Source organism: Tursiops truncatus, chromosome 8 (genome assembly GCF_011762595.2).
Source record: "Tursiops truncatus isolate mTurTru1 chromosome 8, mTurTru1.mat.Y, whole genome shotgun sequence".
NCBI lineage: Eukaryota > Metazoa > Chordata > Mammalia > Artiodactyla > Delphinidae > Tursiops > Tursiops truncatus.
The window spans coordinates 23,593,168-23,614,862 of record NC_047041.1 but is presented as its reverse complement, the minus strand read 5'-3'; the positions used below and the strand labels follow the sequence as shown (position 1 = coordinate 23,614,862).

Below are 21,695 nucleotides of genomic sequence, written 5' to 3'. Positions count from 1 at the left end.
TGGGTAACTAAGAGAAATTCGTCCAGAATTGTTTTTTAGTCCTGCTTACTGCTTATAAGCTGTTAAATGCGTGTGACAATGTTTGTTTGTATTTCTTATCTACCAGGTGACAAAACCAATCTGCCAGAAATAAACTTATTATAAGGGATGTTCATTACATAAATGTGTAGTAAATTTATTTTAACATTGCATTACTTTGTTCTCACAAAACAAAAGTAAAAAAGCCTAAATACCTACCTACTTGGATGAAACTGTATAGTTCCCAACTTTCTGTATCTTGGTATTCTATCTTATTTTTTAATTGTTCTTAGTTACTTCGTACTTAATTCGAATTTAGAAGGCCCTTCACTATCAATGAGCTAATACAGATCTGATTGTTGTTTTAAGATTTATTGCGATCAAAAAATTATCAGATATTTCTGTACTCTCTCGTCTGGCCTTTTACATTTTTACCTAATATTTTTGGTAGTTTTGAAACTTGCGTAGTGGACAAGAGCACTAAAACAAATTTATTTTACACTTTATTTCTTTGATAGTTGAGTTACATGGAAGTAATTAAACTGTCAAATTTGTCCCATATTGTGTTTAAGGGACTTAATAGTGATTTACTTTTTGAACCATATTTTGTTTTACTTTTGAAATGACATGGGTTTTCTTTCTCAGTGCAAATGATTATGGTTCTGAAAGTCACATAGAGGCTTTTGCCAGAATAAAAGGCTTCTAATTTGAGGATCTCAGTTAGGGATATTTATTTGGGGCTAGAAATAAGACCTGATTATTTATGAGCTGTTTTCTTAAACGACAATTTCCCTTGCCTTTTCTTAGGCTAAAGATGAAGAAGAAGCCTTTCTGGATTGGAGTGATGATGATAATGATGGATTTGATCCAAGCACACTTCCAGATCCAGATAAGTACAGAAGCTCCGAAGAATCAGATAATGAAGATATGGAAAACAAAATTAGGTATGTTTCTACCGTTGGTGGCATTAAGAATATGGGTCTTCTCCTTTTAATAACTCCAAAAGATGTGTGGAGACAAACATCTCATGCTCTTCTCGTCATTTTAGGGGCCCTTCTACTGTTTCTGTTAATTCCTGTTAACAGATATATTGGGTGATATGAGAGTTGTATCTTTTTCTTTGTCTATTCTCTTCTTGTCTCTCTCTTTCTGAATCTTTTATGCTTAAGTATTTGATGCACTAGGGTATATTTAGTGCAAACAGAGGTAAGATTTTATTTTGATTCACTGTTGAGATTGGTGTTAAAAATTATTTCTGAATTTTTTAAAAGGGCAGTTTTACTTTCACATTCTTTGATGTAAAATTAAGTAAGAAACACATAAAATAATGGAAAACTCGTACATAAACAGCCTTTGACAAATTCTCTCAAATTAGAATCTGTTCATTTTAATGTGGACTTACTTGCTGCCATGCCAGAAATAGATGAAATGTAATGAATTGAATGGCTTGCTCAGCACTTGTTTTCAGAGTACTATGTATTAGATTAAATTGAGATTCTGTTGATTTAAAAGTTGAGAATATTGAACTGCATGGTTCATGACTGAACTAAATCAATGAGCCTATTTAGGCACAAGGGGGAGGTACTAATGATGGATGAAGTTAATATGGTTGAAAGGGAGAGGAAGCTTGTTGGAACCCCTAAAGTTGCTAGTCTGAAAAGTTTGGAGTTGAAAAAATAGGCCACAGAGAGCTATAATCCAGTTTTAACTAAGAGCATTATGAAAAGGTCTCAAAAAGATTATCCCCTTAAGAGAAAAATGCTATAGAGAGATCATTTCAGAGTTACTCTTTATTTTAATATTGTGCTCATTTAAACATAGTATTATTTTATAATAGTGAAAATGACTTATCCAAAATGCAGTCTTCCCATGTGATGCCAGAAACTTGAGACATTTGCTATTGGACAACTAGGTAATGGACATAATAGCTTTACTACCACAAGAAGCACCACAGGTGAAAATAATTTATTAGGATTTAGAAAAATATTTAAATGATAAGGGTTAAATAATTTAGGTCCAGGGCATAATTCTAATCTTTAGAAATTGACCTCTAAGAGTAAATATGCATATTCTACTTCAGAAAATACACATGTCCAGACCTTGATGAACTGTCAGTATGGTTGTTTGTTGCCCTTTTTATTCTTATATAAATGTCCCTGTTTCAGAGTAGTTTATGGGATCTCCATTTTGATAGATGTGATCTAACTTAACACGTATAACTTTGTATCATTAACTTCTAAATGCTCTGTGTAATTTTACTTTCTGAAGGGAACTTTAATTGGTTCTTACAGTTTGTTATTTGGCCATATTTTCCACATCTGTCTAACATACCTTTAAAACATAGAGCCAACCTTTGAAATCACTGGTAAGATGTCAGCAATCCTTCTGTATCTGATTCATAAGGATTTTTGTCTAACATTTTTCATGATAGTTTCTGGGTCGTCCTTAATCTACGTACAGCAGACATTTCATTTCATTCTTTTGGCATCTCTTACCCTCATAGTGACATTTCCCTACTACCACGTAGTTAATATGACTTGTTCTCAAATAGTTTCACATTTCATCTTCTTAATGAGCTTGTAAATGCTTTGTAGCTAGAAAATCTGTCTTTTTATACCAATACTTTCAGCTCCAGCCTTTACTCATCTCCCCAGCATTAATGTCATAGGCACAGAAAAAGGCCCTAAAATACTTGTATTGATTAATAGATTTATGAAGGAGATTTATAGAGTAAAAGAGAGAAACATAATGATAAGCAACTATATAATTGGTCCTAATAGCTTAAATGATACCAGAGATGACAGAATAGATGGTTGCAGAACTGGAAGAAGCCAAGTTCCAATAGTGTAATGGTGATGCACAAGATGGTAGTAATACCTTGAGAGATGCCAAAGCATCTTAACTCAGTGACAAGTGTTCAGATGGGAAATATTTAAGCATTACATGAAAATTAAAATAGTTTTAAGTTAAGGCATAACTGATAACTATATTAGCAGAGATTGAAAGGAATTGATAAACTTGTCTTAGGCTGAAGAAAAATTATCTTGTTGTTGAAAAGAATATCAACAAGGACTTTATTCCTTTAGTACATTTAGGGGCTTCCTAGCAGTTTTGTCTTTGTATGAGCACAGTGATTATCTAGTCCACCCTCCTCCTCTTATAGATGAAAAAGCCACGGCTTCGAGGGATAAAATCATTTGTCTGTGATCACAATACAAGTTAGGCACAGGTCAGTGTGATCTGCCTGAATCAAATTGAACCTCTGGTTCTAATACTCCAGACAAGTTATATAGAATTACTATGGCATTAGAAGAGGTAGCTCAGGAAAACTACCTCAAGACAAATTTAATGTTATTTGGCTGAAGACCTGATCCATGGACTAACCATAGGATAGATTTGACTGGACCATGGTTTCCCTACCTCAGCATTATTGGCATTCTGGCCCAGATGATTTTTTGTTTTGGAGAGTTTGAGGTGGTTGTAGACTGTTTAGCATCATCCTCTACCACTAGCACCTCCCCAGTTGGGATAACCAGAAGTATCTTCAGACATTGCCAGGTATCCTTTGGGGAGCAAAATCTCTCACAGTTGAGAACCAATGGACTAGACCCGGGATGGTAGAATGTATTACTAGTGCTTAATTGCCCCATCCCTCATCCAGGATAGGCTTTGTCTGTATTCCTTTCCATTTAGTCCTAGCAGTCCTTCTCAAACAGGGTCCATCAATCAATCGGGATTGGTACACAAGATAAAACCTGTTTTCCATTCCTGGACTAGAAGGTAGGATTTAGGGTAAGTTACAAGTAATAGTCTACATGTGAAATTTCTATTTATACTCTAATTTTCCCTTCTCTCTTGAAATTACCTCAGTGGCAATGAATAAAGATATATGTAAACTAAAACCACACTGTTTTGGATAAGAAGAGGCATTCACAAGTAAATTCACGTACACTAGAATTTTGACAGTAGTAATTGCTTCTGCTGTGTATAATAATAGCGCCAATTCTATCTTCCTATATTGTTCCAGTTCTGCTACATCTTTTTTTCTTTGCCTCTCATGGACATGACCGAATGCTAAGATTTTGTGATGTTAGCTTTAGAGGATCCTCCTGGCTTGTTCACAGGTTTTATTTGGTGCACTGTTTCTGGCTTCTGCTCAATAATTGTAGGACAGCTAGTGTTCCAGCCTCTTGGTCATCCTCACTCTGCCAGTAGGTTATTCTCTGGATATTAATTTAGCATTTTCAGATATGAGTTTGTATAGGACTGGTTATACCAATTAGAAAGTGGCTATTAGTCCCAAACTAACTAGTATGAGCTAATTTCTTTGAATGTTTCCTTTTTATGTCTCTTTTTCCTTCACTTTGGTGACACCCGTAGATATTCAGCACAGGTAACACATTTGTCTCTCTACATGGAAAGACACTTAGTCAGTAGGAAATAGGCAAAGGAGAGCCAGATTTAGTGGAGAACGACTGAACTTGGGGTCAGTAATTCCTCCTCAGGGAGGTCTGATAGGATTTTAAAGAGTTTGTACCTCTGTCCTCCTCCTCAGCTCAGTATATAGCCACAGTAGAATTTAAACCCTCCTTAACCCTCTGTAGAATTATCAGAATTGTCATCTCTAACACTGAGATTCAAAAGAGATTCTCATATATAAGATCCAACTTCTTTAAGTTAGCATGACAAAAAGAGGTACCTTGCTTATAATATAGTCCCAGGGACAATGAAAATGATATGACCCTGAGTTCCTTTTAAGGAACTTTAAGAATGCTGCCATTAATAGCTCCATTTATCCTTAGAAACAGAGCTATGAAATAGGGAGAGTGGGTAATCTACCCATCGTACAGAAGGAATGTTAGCTGGTTACTCAGTAGCAGATGCCTGAATTCCATTGGAAGCTCTAAGCTTTTGTGCGCTATTTTTGAAAGTAGGTATAGAAGGGAGAGCTTGCTTTGATGCTCTCTGCTTTCTTTTCTCATCTTCCATCTTACAAATGGGTCCATGCTATCTATGTTTTACTCTGTGGTTTTCATTTCTGATTCCTTCTACGGAACTAGCATAGGTAGAGTTAATACAAGATATTGGGATTTGTTGTTATTATTATTGTTATTAAAATAGACAGAAAATTTAGTAGGAAACCTAGCTCTTTGTTGCAGCGGACTTTGTGACATCAGAGAATTCACTGGTCTGCAGGGAACTACACAGAATCATGTGTTCTTGTCTCCAGTGAGTTTTGATATAGACTTTCATACCTTTTGAGGACATAAGACCTCGAATATTGCATGTAATTATCTTTGTGCTCATAAGTGATTTTTCATTTCTTAATCTCCCAAATAGTCCATATAGTAGAGTTATACTGCTTTCACAATAAACATATTTGACTAGCTTCTATATGTGGTGCCAAGAGCTGGAGAAGCAACTTTCTGCATTATTTAAATCACATTCTGATTATTTAAGAGTTAAAAAATTTCTACTTGATCTGTAGTCTCTGGCTTCTTGTCACATTTCCTCCATCCATTCTTTCAACTAAGAATTTTTTTAGTACCTATCCTGTGCCAGGCATAGTGCAGGTACAGAGGATAAAACATTAAGCAAGAAAAATACCTTTCCTGCTTTCACAGAACTTTTAGTTCAGTGGAGGTTACAGATGGATAAACAAGCAATTACAAAACAACATGGTGGTTAAGTACTGTGATTTGTGCACTCGGGGAGGTGATGGGGAGAGGGATGGATGAGCACGAAAGTGATGGGCCTAACACTTGGGCTTGGCAAACCAGAAACAGCTTCCTGAAGGGAGTGATGGCTAAGCTAAACCTGAAGTAAGTTTAAGTTGTAAGAGAGCAGGGAGAAGGTTAAATTGCCCTTCTAAAGAATATGGCAATTTAAGAATATGGCAATTTAATTTAAGAATTTGAAGTGAGACAAGTGTATAACCATATTCCAGTTAAACTCTTCTTTCAATAAAAGTGTTCCTTTTAGCTGTGCCTCACAAGCTGAGAGAGATTTGGTCTTGAACATGTAATCTAAGATTAATTTTTGTATATCTAGTAGTATTCATTATATTTGGATTATGGCCATCTTCTTGTGAATTGCTAATGATGTGAAAATTTCGAAGTATTGAATATGATGAAAAAGAAGCAGCTGGATGTTCCAGATATTCATTATCCAGCCAAATTAAGTTTTTAATATTTATCATCTTAACCTTTTTCAAGCAAAAAAGGGAAAGAAAAAGGTTGTGGTTAGACTGTTACTGCGTTATATCAATCTTTTCTTCACAGAACACGGTCTCTGACTAAGATTGCTTTATAAAGAATTGTTATATGGTGGGGTATTTGGTAGATTATTCTAGGTGGTATAAGACCGCTCACGTGTAATTTGTACTGAGACTGTTGGCATAATTTAGACATGAAAAGCTCTATATGGATTGGTACCTTTTCCTGTACAGGGTAAATTTTCACATCTAATATAATTAGCTGTTCTTTTTGCCTAGCCTGACACAGCTCTGAATCAAAAGGCTGATCAAGGATTTTTGTCTGGTTTTCCATTTGTTTGGGGGTTTTGTTTTGTTTTAAAAATCTGTTTTATACTAGTTTTCTGTTTTTGAGTGAACTTGCCCATGTATCATGTATCTCTTACATGAAGGAGATGAACCACTTTAATCTGTATGGTTTCTCCTAGTGTTCTGTGACAACTCTTCAGTAAATTTTGCCCAGCAACTACTCTTCTATGACTTTACAGTCAGCTTTGTAATACATGGAAGGCTTTTCACCTGGAAAAGAAATATGTATGCATTAAAGATAACTTTGGGGGGAAGGAAAATTCCCAGAAAGCATTTTCCTTTCTTAACTGGTTTTGGTTGGGGCTGAGTATGACACATTATGTATTTTATATTAATTGGTGGCATAGTTGGCACTAAATATAGGGGATGATTTTTTAAGGGGATTTTTTTTACTCAGAGTCTAGGTGATTGTTAAATAGGATTGGGTATAGTTTTCACTTACTGAACCAGTGTTCATTGGTGAATCTAGCTGTGGGTGGTAGATATGGAAAGAAGTTGGCTCAGCTCAGTGATATATTGACTTTATTGTGTGCCTGCCATTCTTTCCTTTTATTTTTTTTAACTTCAGGAGATTATCTCTGATTCCAGTATGCCTAGCAGCTTTCAAGAGTAAATCTCAATCACCTCTTCTTCTTTGTGAAATACAAAGTTCATGACCTATCAAAGTTCATAGAGCTTTTATCAGCACTTAACATGAATTGTGAATAACAAGAAGAGTTAATTTACTTGACTTTCTTTAAATTGTGTTCCTTTTGTCTTTTTCCCTTTTGCCATTGCCCTAAAACAAAACAAAAGCATATCCTGTGTGATGTGAAGCATGAATGGACAAACTTCCAAGGCAGATTGTTGGGGTAGCAGGGAGGGTGGAGTGGGGAAGGTGGGAGAGGAGTGGGAAGGCAGTATTATTTGTCTTGGGACTCTTAGGGGAAAGGTTGCTACCTATTGAGGAAGGAAGGCATTATTTTCTGGGGTGAGGGTTGGGATGGGGAAAACACATTTTGAGAAATTTGAGGTTTAGGAAGCTCTCAGCTTGACCTTACTTGCAGTCTCAGGTTTTGCCCTGTGCTTTCTACCCCTCTGTCATTTAGCCACCCATTGAATAACTGTCACTCAGTGACAGTGGTGGGTTTGTCATGTTTCAGAAATACTAGGATCTCTAAGAAGATGGATGAATGGCTCAGGATGCTATGAGGCCAAGGTGAACCACCTAGTAGGTTCACCTAGTAGATGAAACATCTAGTAGGGTTCTCTTGGCTGCTGCCCTGATTATGGTGCATGTTGACTGCTTTCACCGAAAAGACTGTTGAAAATGATACTTTTCAGGACCATCCTTGAGAATGACACCGCCCTTTTTTTTTTTTTTACTTCACATTGCTTCATGTAGAATGCATTAATACCTACTGACTATATTATGTTATTTAGTTATGTCATAATTTCTTTATCCATTCCTCTTTTAGAATTTTAGGTCATACTCATGCTTAGTTGTTTGGTTTTGTTTTCTTTTGTTTTTGCTATTATAAGTAATTCTTTAATGGATAACTTTGTTGAACATTGGGTTTTCTCTCTCTTGAAATCATTTGAAGGACTAATGAAGAGTTAGTCTAAACTGTAAAACTTAATTTTGCCAGATAGCTAGAACATTGGGGACATGATTGGGTAGGTGATGATCTTGAATATTAAAAGCTAATCAGTGAAAGTAGTTTGAGGAGAAAAGCTGTTGTGCTTTTGGGGAGCAGATATATTTTACATACAGATTAGTAGCAAGAAAAATCCATAACATAAACCCAACTTGTATGAGTGTTTAAATATTTTTTTTAATCTGGGAGAAGAGAAATCATGTGTCTTCTAAATTGCTGCAGAGGAGAAGTTCTTAACCTGAACTCTATGGATGAACTTTAGGGGAATCTCAAACATCTTGAAATTGTGTGCAAAATGATGGTTTGGGTGTGCATGTAGCAGACACTCCCGTGCCTTTATCTGGAAAAAGTGTCACGAATTTTCATCAGATTCTTAAGTGGGCTTATAAACCAAAAAAATAGAGATTGGGGGAGCCAGAACTTTTTCCCCATCCCAAATGATGTTTGTGTTTTTTAGAAGGAAACATGTACATGGATCAGTAGTGTGATTGCAGTCCCTTGTGTACTGTTGCCTTCTCACAGTCCCCAACCTTTTCGGATTATTAGAATTCTGATCTAAGAGGATATCATCTGCTCTTGCAGTTATGTTTGTAATGAATGCTGAGCCAGTCAATCTTTTCTTTGACTAAATTGTTTTTACAGATCCGTTTCTAGTACCGAGCAGCTAGAAAAGAGACATTAAGGACATGATACATTTTCAGTTCCATTTCTATATGCGATAGCCTTCACCATCAGAAGGAAACTGGGCAGATTTTATGGAATGTACTGCAGTAATTAATCTTCATTAGGACTGTTGCCATGGCCCTGTAAATGAAAATTTATGATGAGGGGAAAGTCTTTGGCACAACGTATTTGAATACCAGAGTGCCAGTACTTAAGGGTAGGTATAGAGATCTCTGAGAATTTTTTTAATGATCCCAAGGTCATTTATTATTAGCTTAAAATTCTTTAAGAAACAGTCCAAGCTATATTTACTGATATGAATGCAAGAAGGAGAGTTTTATACAATAGGGGCACAAACTGGACATGCAGATGCTGAACTCTTGGTAGCTTTCCACACACAGTTTGGCAGCATGTTGTAAAAGGACACCCAAGGGTTTCTGTGTGAGTGAATACTCCGCTCTCCACCTCAGTCCTCAGCTTCCTTGCAGCTAGCTCAGCCTGCAATTTCACCTGATTTCTTTCCTTTGCATTCCAAAAAAGAATGAGAAAACAGCATGAGGTTGAAAGCTGCACAGACACTGTAGTAAAGGAAGTGTGCTTTCTTCCAGCAGCCCCTTGTCCTGGCATTTGTTAGGTTTCTGAACAGGCTTGTACGGTGATGTTGGTCCTCCATCTTATGATGTAGCACACACCAACTTGCACAGCCTTAATTGTACATGAACAAAGGCAGCCAGTACAGAAGTAAGGAGCTCTAACATATGGCATCATGATGCTTTCTGGCTGCACAGTCTTCCAGGCTTACAGAATCCCTGGTGATTCTGGTTGCCATTTTGTAACTTAATTATTGGAACTGCTTGCCCCAGTGTCCTTGGAAGTTTAGTGCTCACTCCATTACACTGTGTTTCTCTAAAGCCCTGCATACACCAGGGAAGAAGTCGAAAAGTTTTCCCGGCAAATCTTTTCTTCTATAGTGCCTTGGCCACAATCATATCAGACAGCACTTGGAACATTCTTGAGACTTGGAGTAGCAGTTCCAAATTCAGCACCCTTGTAGCCCAGGGAATGTGGTTTCCAGGTTACAGAGGACATTCTGATGTCTTGTATTGGAGTTTATTCACAAATCATTTATTTAAAGTATGCTGTTTAACAATCAGTAGTCTTCCTATTCATGGCAGATACTAATGGTTACATTCTTCTTGTTGGAATGTCCCATCCCTTTCTACATCTGTTAAGACTGTTGACTAAAGCTTCCTAAGGGCCAGAGAGAGAATTTGTAAAAATCAAGCCAAAGCCAAATAAGACTTGGTAGTTTCCTCTACATGGAAAAATATTATATCAAGGAATCAGGCTGTCTCCTTTTGTCTTTCTGTATCAATACATAGGAATTTAAAGTATGTCTGTTCCTGGAAGAATGGTCTCAGATGCATCTGTACTATGGTTCTATGAACCCAGAGACTGAATGACTTGCCCACATGTACCACCACATATAGTTTGGGAATATGGATCTACATTCCGTATCCTAAACTTAGCAACATGTGGAGAAGTAGGAGTTTTGTGAAATTAAGTCTGTTAGAACAAAGGCAGGCTACTTCGCCCTGCGGGATATTTGTGACTTTTGGAGTCAGATAGACAGACCTAAATTTGAATGTTACTTTCTTTTACAAGTTGTCGACCATGGACAAGTTAAGTTACTTAACCTCTCTGACCCTCAGTTTTCTTCATCAGTCTTTATCAGATGATAATTCTTACCTTGCAAGGTTACCATGAAGATCTAACTAGGGTAAAAAGAAAGCAGAGTATGATATGTAATACAGTCATTAATATATGATAATCATTTTAATTACTAAAAACAAAACTGTAGCAGGAGTTTTTAAATGCGTATATACATTTACAAGAATAGAACTGAATGTCTTCTGGGATGTGAACTTTCCTTCTTCTTCATCAAAATCATTCATTAAGCCTCAGATACACAACATGGCAGGCCCTATATTCAAAACAGTCTGCAAAACTATCCTACAGACTAGATTGAAGTGATGTATGATATAATGAAAATAATGTCATTAACATATCCTATTCAATGTGTGGATAAAGGGTCCATATTACCAAATTGGAATGTGGGAAATGTCTTCACTTGTCTATTCTCCTTCCTCAGCGTTTCCATTATTCAGGAATTAAACACACTGAAAGTTAACTGTGTGCTTGGCATAGAGCAATAGAGATACTAGATCCCAGCCCTCATAAAGCTTATATTCCAGTGAGGGAATGTAAAGAGAAGAGATGGTGATAAGGGCCATGAAAGTGGTAAATGTAGGCTACCTAGAGAGGAATTGGGAGAGTTTGCTTTATATAAAGTGGTTAGGAAAAACTTCTCTGAAGTGAGACCTGAAGAATTATTGAAAGCCTTCTCTTTAGGAAAGAAGGAATCATTCATCCTAACATTCTAACCATGAATTGCTTGGACAATTATTAAACTTTAAATATTTAAATAAATATTTAATATTAATATTAAATAAATAATTATTTAATATTTAATTTAAATAGTTACCCTAATAGCGACTCTATATAATTATGTATATTCCTGCCAGAGGAGATTCCTCAGCTTTTTTTCATTCCATCATCCTTCAACCATGTGTCTATACTGACTATGATTCTGATTGGTTTCATGGAAGGTGATGAGGATAAGAAGCAGCTGCTATTCTAGTCCATAAAGTGGAAACTCATTAGAAAGGTGTATGCCAACATGAAGTTTATGAGAACAGGAGAGTGAAGTTAAGATGGACTGATTACTCCAATTGAAGACTGGAAAGGTAATTCAGGTTATGAGTTAAAGCACCATGTCATTCATTGGGGATAAGAGGAGAAAACTTGAATGTATTTTTATGCTTAATTATTTAGGTTATAATGTGTTGATGGTGTATCAACTCTTTTTGAATATATATACAGTGGAATATTACTCAGCCATAAAAAAGGAACGAAATAATGGCATTTACAACAACATGGATAGACCTAGAGAGTATTATGCTTAGTGAAATAAGTCAGACAGAGAAAGAAGAAAACTGTATGTTATCACGTATATGTGGAATCTAAAAAAGAAAACAAATGAATGTATAGAAGAAAACAGAAACGGACCCAGATAAAGAAAACAAACTAATGGTTACCACTATTGGTTACCAGTGGGGAGAGGGCGGGGGGAGGGTCAAGATAGGGGTTTGAGATTAAGAGATACAAACTACCAGGTATAATATAAATAAGAAACAAAGATATATTGTCCAATACAGGGAAATATAGCTGTTATTTTATAGTAACTTTACATGGAGTACTATTTATAAAAATATTGAATTACTATGTTGTACACCTGAAACTAACATAATATTGTAAATCGACTATAATAAAAAAGAGAGAAGTTAGTTCCCGTCAAGGGAATTTGGAGATACTATAATTAATATTTATAATGCATTTACTATTCATATATCACTTATCTTGCATGAGGTAGATATTAATCACATTTTACAAATTAGGAAATTCACACTCCATGAAGTTAAGCAGTTTTCCCAAGTTTTAGGCATTTGCTAACATTTGAGTCAGTCAGGTCTGACTCAGAAGCCACTTTCTTCCATACCAGAATTTTTGTAAAACTACCTGTTAAGTAACTGATTTTAAAAAGCAGACATTTCAACATTAAACATGCTGAGGGGAAAAGATGTTCTTTACATTATGAGATGTATAATCCAGAGAAGTTACATGTATTGTTTCAAAGAAAATCAAAATTACTCTTTTTTTGTTGAATCAAAATGGCAAGTTATACTCCTTCTGTAGTATTGAAGTATTGTTTCATTTCTTATTCTGAGTCTGAGGTTATTGGGTGCTTCTTTCTAGTATTATTTTCCTTATGCCATTAATGTTTTAATTTTCACTGTAGCTTTGATCTTCTGGATTTCTTTGGGATTAATGATATGCGATTTGAAAAAAAAATGCAGTACAGATTTTAATGTCCACTTATATACTCACTCACAAAGAAAGTAGGAATGTGGTTTTAGTTAGAGATGACTCTGCCTAACTTTATATGATAATAGAGTGGGCAAGTCAGATATTTAGCAGTATAGAAGCTTAGCCTAGTGGGTTTATTCATTTATTTAAGAAATATTTACTGAGCCTATGGAAACTACAGTGGGCAATGTGACTGCAAAGAATAAGACAGGGCTTCCCTGGTGGCACAGTGGTTGAGAGTCCGCCTGCCGATGCAGGGGACACGGGTTCGTGCCCTGGTCCGGGAAGATCCCACATGCCGCGGAGCGGCTGGGCCCGTGAGCCATGGCCGCTGAGCCTGTGTGTCCGGAGCCTGTGCTCCGCAACGGGAGAGGCCACAACAGTGAGAGGCCTGCGTACTGCAAAAAAAAGAATAAGACAGTTTTTGTCCTCAAGGAACTTGGAATCTAATCGGTGAAGCAGATAAGTAAAATAGACAGTCTTAGTACAGCATTTCGTAGGGTGTGATGGAGGAGTGCATAGTGCTAGGGGGCACCTAAGAGGGCACTTAACCTAGACTAGGATGGTCTGGAGAGGCTTCCCGGAGCTGAGTCAGGAGGGGAATGAATAACAAATAGTTACAGAGGCACTAGAAAGACTTAGATGGGTTTGAGAGAGATTAGTGAAGAAATGATCAATTAAATTAAGGATGTGAAGAAGAAGTGGTTAAAGGATGACTTCCAGGCTTTTAGTAGGGGTATTACTGTTCACTCAGAAGGAAAATATAGGAGGAAGAATAGATTTGGGGAAAACATGTAGTAGTTAGGGGCATGTTGAGTTTGCGGTGCCTTTGCAAATGTAGATAGAGATTTCCAGAATCCAGCTGAATATGCTGATCTGGTAGTCAGGAAAGAACTCTAGGCTATAAAGATGAATATTTTATAAGTCATTAGCACTATGGAAGATAGTTGGAATACTGAACTGCATGAGAATACTCAGAATGAATATGTAAAATGAGAATAGTAAAGGGCCAAGGATGGAACCTAGAAATACAGATATAAGTAATGGTGACAAAGGAAGAGGAAACTAAGATACCATTAGGGAGGTAGTAGTTAATCTGTAAGTATTTAAAAGTTAGATGATTGCCCATTACACCTCATGGAAGCTGTAGTAATGGTAAAATTTTAACTGTCCGCTGACTGGGTGTTAACTCAACAGAAGTCGTGTGTTTGGAAAAATGAATTACTAAATTTAGCCTTAACATGACCATTTATATAATTTTGAAAAACATATGCAAAGCCAAAATTTAGAACACTGGGAACTTGTGCTATTAAAAACAGGGGATTGGTCAGCAGCCTGGCGCCTGTGTACCCACAGACTGGACTGAGTGCTGTGGGAGTTTTCCCATGCGTAAAGCTCTCCTCTGTGACTCCGTTGGAACTTGAATTAGAAGCAAGTTCTGATGAAACATTGCCTTCTTCATTGCAGTAATGGTACCTCTCAGGACTCCTAAGAACCTTCAACAAGGTCATGATTTCTGCCTTTCAGATGAGTAGGCATTTATTGAATGCCTTTTTTTTTTAACATCTTTATTAGAGTATAACTGCTTTACAATGGTGTGTTAGTTTCTGCTTTATAACAAAGTGAATCAGTTATACATATACATATATCCCCATATCTCTTCCCTCTTGCATCTCCCTCCCTCCCACCCTCCCTATCCCACCCCTCCACGTGGTCACAAAGCACAGAGCTATCTCCCTGTGCTATGTGGCTGCTTCCCACTAGCTATCTATTTTACATTTGGTAGTGTATATATGTACATGCTACTCTCTCACTTTGTCCCATCTTACCCTTCCTCCTCCCCGTATCCTCAAGTCCATTCTCTAGTAGGTCTGCGTCTTTATTCCCATCTTGTCCCTAGGTTCTTCATGACTTTTTTTTTTTTTTTTTAGATTCCATATATATGTGTGTTAGCAAACGATATTTGTTTTTCTCTTTCTGACTTACTTCACTCTGTATGACAGACTCTAGGTCCATCCACCTCACTACAAATAGCTCAATTTCGTTTCTTTTTATGGCTGAGTAATGTTCCATTGTATATATGTGCCACATCTTCTTTATCCATTCATCTGTCTCATCTGTCAGTGGACACTTAGGTTGCTTCCATGTCTGGCTATTGTAAATAGAGCTGCAGTGAACATTGTGGTACATGACTCCTTTTGAATTATGGTTTTCTCAGGGTATATGCCCAGTAGTGGCATTGCTGGGTCATATGGCAGTTCTACTTTTAGTTTTTTAAGGAAGCTACAGACTGTTCTCCATAATGGCTGTATCAATTTACACTCCCACCAACAGTGCAAGAGGGTTCCCTTTTCTCCACAGCCTCTCCAGCATTTATTGTTTGTAGATTTTTTGATGATGGCCATTCTTGACTGGTGTGAAGTGATACCGCATTGTAGTTTTGGTTTGCATTTCTCTAATAATTAGTGATGTTGAGCATCTTTTCATGTGCTCTTTAACCATCTGTATGTCTTCTTTGGAGAAATGTCTATTTAGATCTTCTGCCCATTTTTTGATTGGATTGTTTGTTTTGATATTGAGCTGCATGAGCTGTTGTATATTTTGGAGATTAATCCCTAGATGCTTGCTTCGTTTGCAAATATTTTCTCCCATTTTGAGGGTTGTCTTTTCATTTTGTTTATGGTTTCCTTTGCTGTGCAAAAGCTTTTAAGTTTCATTAGGTCCCATTTGTTTGTTTTTATTTCCATTACTCTAGGAGGTGGATCGAAAAAGATCTTGCTGCAATTAATGTCAAAGAGTGTTCTGCCTTTGTTTTCCTCTAAGAGTTTCATAGTATCCGGCCTTATTTAGGTCTTTAATCCATTTTTAGTTTATTTTTGTGTATGGTGTTAGGGAGTGTTCTAATTTCATTCTTTTCCATGTAACTTCCAGTTTTCCCAGCACCACTTATTGAAGAGACTGTCTTTCCTCCATTATATATTCTTTCAAGTCTTTATTGAATTTGTTACAATACTGCTTCCGTTTTATGTTTTGGCTTCTTGGCTGCGAGGCATGTGGGATCTCAGCTCCACGACCAGGGATCGAATCCACAACCACTTCATTGGAAGGTGACGTCTTAAGCACTGGATCACCAGGGAAGTCCCCTTCATTGTATATTCTTGCCTTCTTTGTCATAGATTAGGTGACCATAGGTGCGTGGGTTTATCTCTGGACTTTCTATCCTGTTTCCATTGATCTGTTTTTGTGTTAGTACCATATTGTTTTGATTACTGTAGCTTTATAGCACAGTCTGAAATCAGGGAGCCTGATTCCTCCAGCTTTGTTTTTCTCTCTCAAGATTGCTTTGGCGATTCATGGTCTTTTGTGTTTCCATACAAATTCTAAATTTTTTTTGTTCTAGTTCTGTGAAAGATGCCATTGGTAATTTGATAGGGATTGCACTGAATCTGTAGACTGCTTTGGGCAGTATAGTCATTTTCACAATATTGATTCTTCCAATCCAAAAACATGGTATATCTCTCCATCTGTTTGTGTCATTTTTGATTTCTTTCACCGGTATCTTATAGTTTTCTAAGTACAGGTCTTTTGCCTCCTTAGGTAGGTTTATACCTAGGTAATTTATTCTTTTTGTTGCAATAGTAAATGGGATTGTTTCCTTAATTTCTCTTTCAGATTTTTCATCATTAATGTATAGGAACGCAAGAGATTTCTGTGCATTAATTTCGTATCCTGCAACTTTACCGAATACATTGATTAGCTCTAGTAGTTTTCTAGTAGCATCTTTAGGGTTTTCTTTGTATAGTATCATGTCATCTGCAAACACTGGCAATTTTACTTCTTTTTTCCAATTTGGATTCCTTTTATTTCTTTTTTCTTCTCTGATTGCCATGGCTAGGACTTCCAAAACTATTTTGAATAGTGGCAATTGTGGAAATACTTGTCTTGTTCCTGATCTTAAAGGAAATGCTTTCAGTTTTTCACCATTGAGAATGATGTTTGCTTTGGGTTTGTCATATATGGCCTTTATTATGTTGAGTTAGGTTCCCTCTGTGTCCACTTTCTGGAGAGTTTTTATCATAAAATGGTGTTGAATTTTGTCACAAGTTTTTCCTGCATCTATTCAAATGATCATATGGTTTTTATTCTTCAGTTTGTTGATGTGGTGTATCACACTGATTGATTTGTGGACATTAAAAAAATCCTTGCATCCCTGGGGTGAATTCCACTTGATCATGATGATCCTTTTTTGTTTGAATTTTAGAATTTTATTTATTTTTTTATATATCAGGTTCTTATTAGTTATCCATTTTATACATATTAGTGTATATATGTCAATCCCAATCTCCCAGTTCATCACACCACCATCACACCCGCAGCCACTTTCCCCCTTTGGTGTCCATACATTTGTTCTCTACGTCTGTGTCTCTGTTTCTGCCCTGCAAACCGGTTCATCTGTACCATTTCTCTGGGTTCCACATATATGCATTAATATACGATATTTGTTTTTCTCTTTCTGACTTACTTCACTGTGTATGACAGTCTCTAGATCCACCCACATCTCTACAAATGACCCAATTTCGTTCCTTTTTATGGCTATATGTAGCACATCTTCTTTATCCATTCGTCTGTCAGTGGGCATTTAGGTTGCTTCCACGACCTGGCTATTGTAAATAGTGCTGCAATGAACATTGGGGTGCATGTGTCTTTGAATTATGGTTTTCTCAGGGTATACCCAGTAGTGGGATTGCTGGGTCATATGGTAATTCTACTTTTTAGTTTTTTAAGGTACCTCCATACTGTTCTCCATAGTGGCTGTATCAATTTACATTCTGACCAACAGTTCAAGAGGGTTCCCTTTTCTCCACACCCTCTCCAGCATTTGTTGTTTGTAGATTTTCTGATGACCCATTCTGACGGGTGTGAGGTGATACCTCGTCATTTTGATTTGCATTTCTCTAATATTTAGTGATGTTGAGCAGCTTTTCATGTGCCTCATGGCCATCTGTATGTCTTCTTTGGAGAAATGTCTATTTAGGTCTCTGCCCATTTTTTGATTGGGTTGTTTGTTTTTTTAATATTGAGCTGCATGAGCTGTTTATATATTTTTGAGACTAATCCTTTATCAGTTGATTCGTTTTCAAATATTTTCTCCCATTCTGAGGTTGACTTTTTGTCTTGTTTGTATTTTCCCTTGCTTTGCAAAAGCTTTTAAGTTTCATTGGGTCCCATTTGTTTATTTTTGTTTTTATTTCCATTACTCTAGGAGGTGGACCAAAAAAGATCTTCCTGTGATTTATGTCAAAGAGTGTTCTTCCTATATTTTCCTCTAAGAGTTTTTTAGTGTCTGGTCTTACATTTAGGTCTCTAATCCATTTTGAGTTTATTTTTGTGTATAGTGTTAGGGAGTGTTCTAATTTCATTCTTTTCCATGTAGCTGCCCAGTTTTCCCAGCACCACTTATTGAAGAGACTGTCTTTTCTCCATTGTATATCCTTGCCTCCTTTGTCATAGATTAGTTAACCATAGGTGGGTAAGTTTATCTCTGGGCTCTCTGTCCTGTTCCATTGATCTATATTTCTGTTTTTGTGCCAGTACCATATTATCTTGATTACTGTAGCTTTGTAGTATAGTCTGAGGTCAGGGAGTCTGATTCCTCCAGCTCCGTTTTTTTTCCCTCAAGACTGCATTGGCTATTTGAGGTCTTTTGTGTCTCAATACAAATCTTAAGATTTTTTTGTTCTAATTCTGTGAAAGATGCCATTGGTAATTTGATAGGGATTGCATTGAATGTGTAGATTGCTTTGGGTAGTATAATCATTTTCACAATATTGAGGCTTCCAATCCAAGAACATGGTATATCTCTCTATCGGTTTTTATCATCTTTAATTTCTTTCATCAGTGTCTTACAGTTTTCTGCATACAGGTTTTTGTCTCCCTATGTAAGTTTATTCCTAGATATTTTATTCCTTTTGTTGCAGTTGTAAATGGGAGTGTTTCCTTAATTTCTCTTTCAGATTTTTCATCATTAATGTATAGGAATGCAAGAGATTTCTGTGCATTAATTCTGTATACTGCAACTTTACCAAATTCATTGATTAGCACTACTAGTTTTCTGGTGACATCTTTAGGATTCTCTGTGTATGGTGTCATGTCATCTGCAAACAGTGACAGTTTTACTTCTTTTCCAATTTGTATTCCTTTTATTTCTTTTTATTCTCTGATTGCTGTGGCTAGCACTTTCAAAATTATGTTGAATGATAGTGGTGAGAGTGGACATCCTTGTCTTTTTCCGATCCTGGAAGAAAATGCTTTCAGTTTTTCACCATTGAGAATGATGTTTGCTGTGGGTTTGTCATATATAGCCTTTATTATGTTGAGGTAAGTTTCCTCTATGCCCACTTTCTGGAGAGTTTTTATCATAAATGGGTGTTGAATTTTGTCAAAGCTTTTTCTGCATCTATTGAGGTGATCATGGGGTTTTTATTCTTCAATTTGTTAATATGGTCTATCATATTGATTGATTTCCATATATTCAATAATCCTGGCATCCCTGGGATAAATCCCACTTGATTATGGTATATGATACTTTTAATGTGTTGTTGGATTCTGTTTGCTAGTATTTTGTTGAGGATTTTGCATCTATATTCATCAGTGATATTTGTTTGTAATTTTCTTTTTTTGTAGTATCTTTGTCTGGTTTTGGTATCAGGATGATGGTGGCCTCATAGAATGAGTTTGGGAGTGTTCCTTCCCCTGCAATTTTTTGAAAGAGTTTGAGAAGATTGGGTGTTAGCTCTTCTCTAAATGTTTGATAGAGCTCACCTGTGAAGCCATCTGGTCCTGGACTTTTGTTTGTCACAATATTTTTAACCACACTCTCAATTTCAGTACTTGTGATTAGTCTGTTCATATTTTCTATTTCTTACTAGTTCAGTCTTGGAAGGTTATACCTTTCTAAGAATTTGTCCATTTCTTCCAGGTATCCCTTTTATTGGCAAAGGGTAGCTTGTAGTAGTCTCTTAGGATACATTGTATTTCTGCGGTGTCTGTTGTAACTTCTCCTTTTTCATTTCTAATTTTATTGATTTGAGTCCTCTCCCTCTTTTTCTTGATGAGTCTGGCTATCAATTTTGTTTATCTTCTCAAAGAACCATCTTTTAGTTTTCTTGATCTTTCCTATTGTTTTTTTTTGTTTCTATTTCAGTTATTTCTGTTCTGATCTTTATGATTTCTTTCCTTCTACTAAGTTTGGGTTTTGTTTGTTCTTCTTTCTCTAGTTCCTTTAGGTGTAAGGTTAGATTGTTTATTTGAGATTTTTCTTGTTTCTTGAGGTAGGCTTCTATTGCTATAAACTTCCCTGTTAGAACTGCTTTTGCTGCATCCCGTAGGTTTTGGATCGTTGTGTTTTCATTGTAATTTGTCCCTAGGTATTTTTTGATTTCCTCTTTGATTTCTTCAGTGATCTCTTGGTTATTTAGTAACGTATTCTTTAGCCTCCATGTGTCTGTGTTGTTTACGTTTTTTTCCCTGTAATTCATTTCTCGTCTCATAGTGTTGTGGTCAGAAAAGATGCTTGATAAGATTTCAATTTTCTTAAATTTACTGAGGCTTTATTTGTGACCCAAGATGTGATCTATCCTTGAGAATGTTCCATGCGCACTTGAGAAGAAAGTGTAATCTGCTGTTTTTGGATGGAATGTCCTATAAATATCAATTAAATCTATCTGGTCTATTGTATCAGTTAAAGCTTCTGTTTCCTTATTAATTTTCTGTTTGGATGATCTGTCCACTGGTGTAAGTGAGGTGTTAAAGTCCCCCACTATTATTGCGTTACTGTTGATATCCTCTTTTATAGCTGTTAGCAGTTGCCTTATGTATTGTGGTGCTTCTATGTTGGGTGCATATATATTTATAATTGTTATATCTGCTTCTTGGATTGATCCCTTGATCATTATGTAGTGTCCTTCCTTGTCTCTTGTAACATTCTTTACTTTCAAGTCTATTTTATCTGATATGAGAATTGCTACTCCAGCTTTCTTTTGATTTCCATTTACATGGAATATCTTTTTCCATCGCCTCACTTTCAGTCTGTATGTGTCCCTAGTTCTGAAGTGGGTCTCTTGAAGACAAATATGTATATATGGGTCTTGTTTCTGTGTCCATTTCACAAGCCTGTGTCTTTTGGTTGGAGCATTTAATCCATTCTTGTTTAAGGTAATTATCGATATGTATGTTCCTATTACTATTTTCTTAATTGTTATGGGTTTGTTTTTGTAGTTCCTTTTCTTTTCTGTGTTTCCCACTACTTTGTGTGTGCGCACCAAGAGTGGAGTCTCTGTTTCCCCCAGTCCTGTCGAAGTCCTGCAATCAAATCCCACTAGCCTTCAAAGTCTGATTGTCTATGAATTCCTCCTCCCGTTGCCATACCTCCAGATTGGGAAGCCTGACATGGGGCTCAGAACCTTCACTCCAGTGGGTGGACTTCTGTGGTATAAGTGTTCTCCAGTTTGTGAGTCACCCACCCAGCAGTTATGGGATTTGATTTTATTGTGATTGCGCCCCTCCTACCCTCTCATTGTGGCTTCTCCTTTGTCTTTGGATGTAGGGTATCTTTTTTGGTGAGTTCCAGTGTCTTCCTGTCAATGACTGTTCAGCAGTTAGTTGTGATTCTGGTGCTCTTGCAAGAGGGAGTGAGCATACATCATTCTACTCCGCCATCTTGAACCAATCTTTCATGATGTTCCTTTTAATGTGTTGTTGGATTCGGTTTCCTAGTATTTTGTTGAGGAATTTTGCGTCTATGTTCATCAGTGATGTTTGCCTGTAAT

At 36.6% G+C, this 21,695-nt stretch overlaps 1 protein-coding gene across 2 annotated transcripts in view; it reads left to right on the top strand.

Moving 5' to 3' along the window:
* The window catches only part of DDX10 (DEAD-box helicase 10), a 288,051-nt gene that overhangs the window by 249,706 nt on the left and 16,650 nt on the right, over nucleotides 1-21,695 (top strand). For both annotated transcript variants that reach the window (XM_033862078.2, XM_073808237.1), the window contains one exon: nucleotides 826-962. In XM_033862078.2, coding sequence (XP_033717969.1) covers nucleotides 826-962 — 137 coding nt within the window. The remainder of the gene's footprint in view (nucleotides 1-825; nucleotides 963-21,695) is intronic.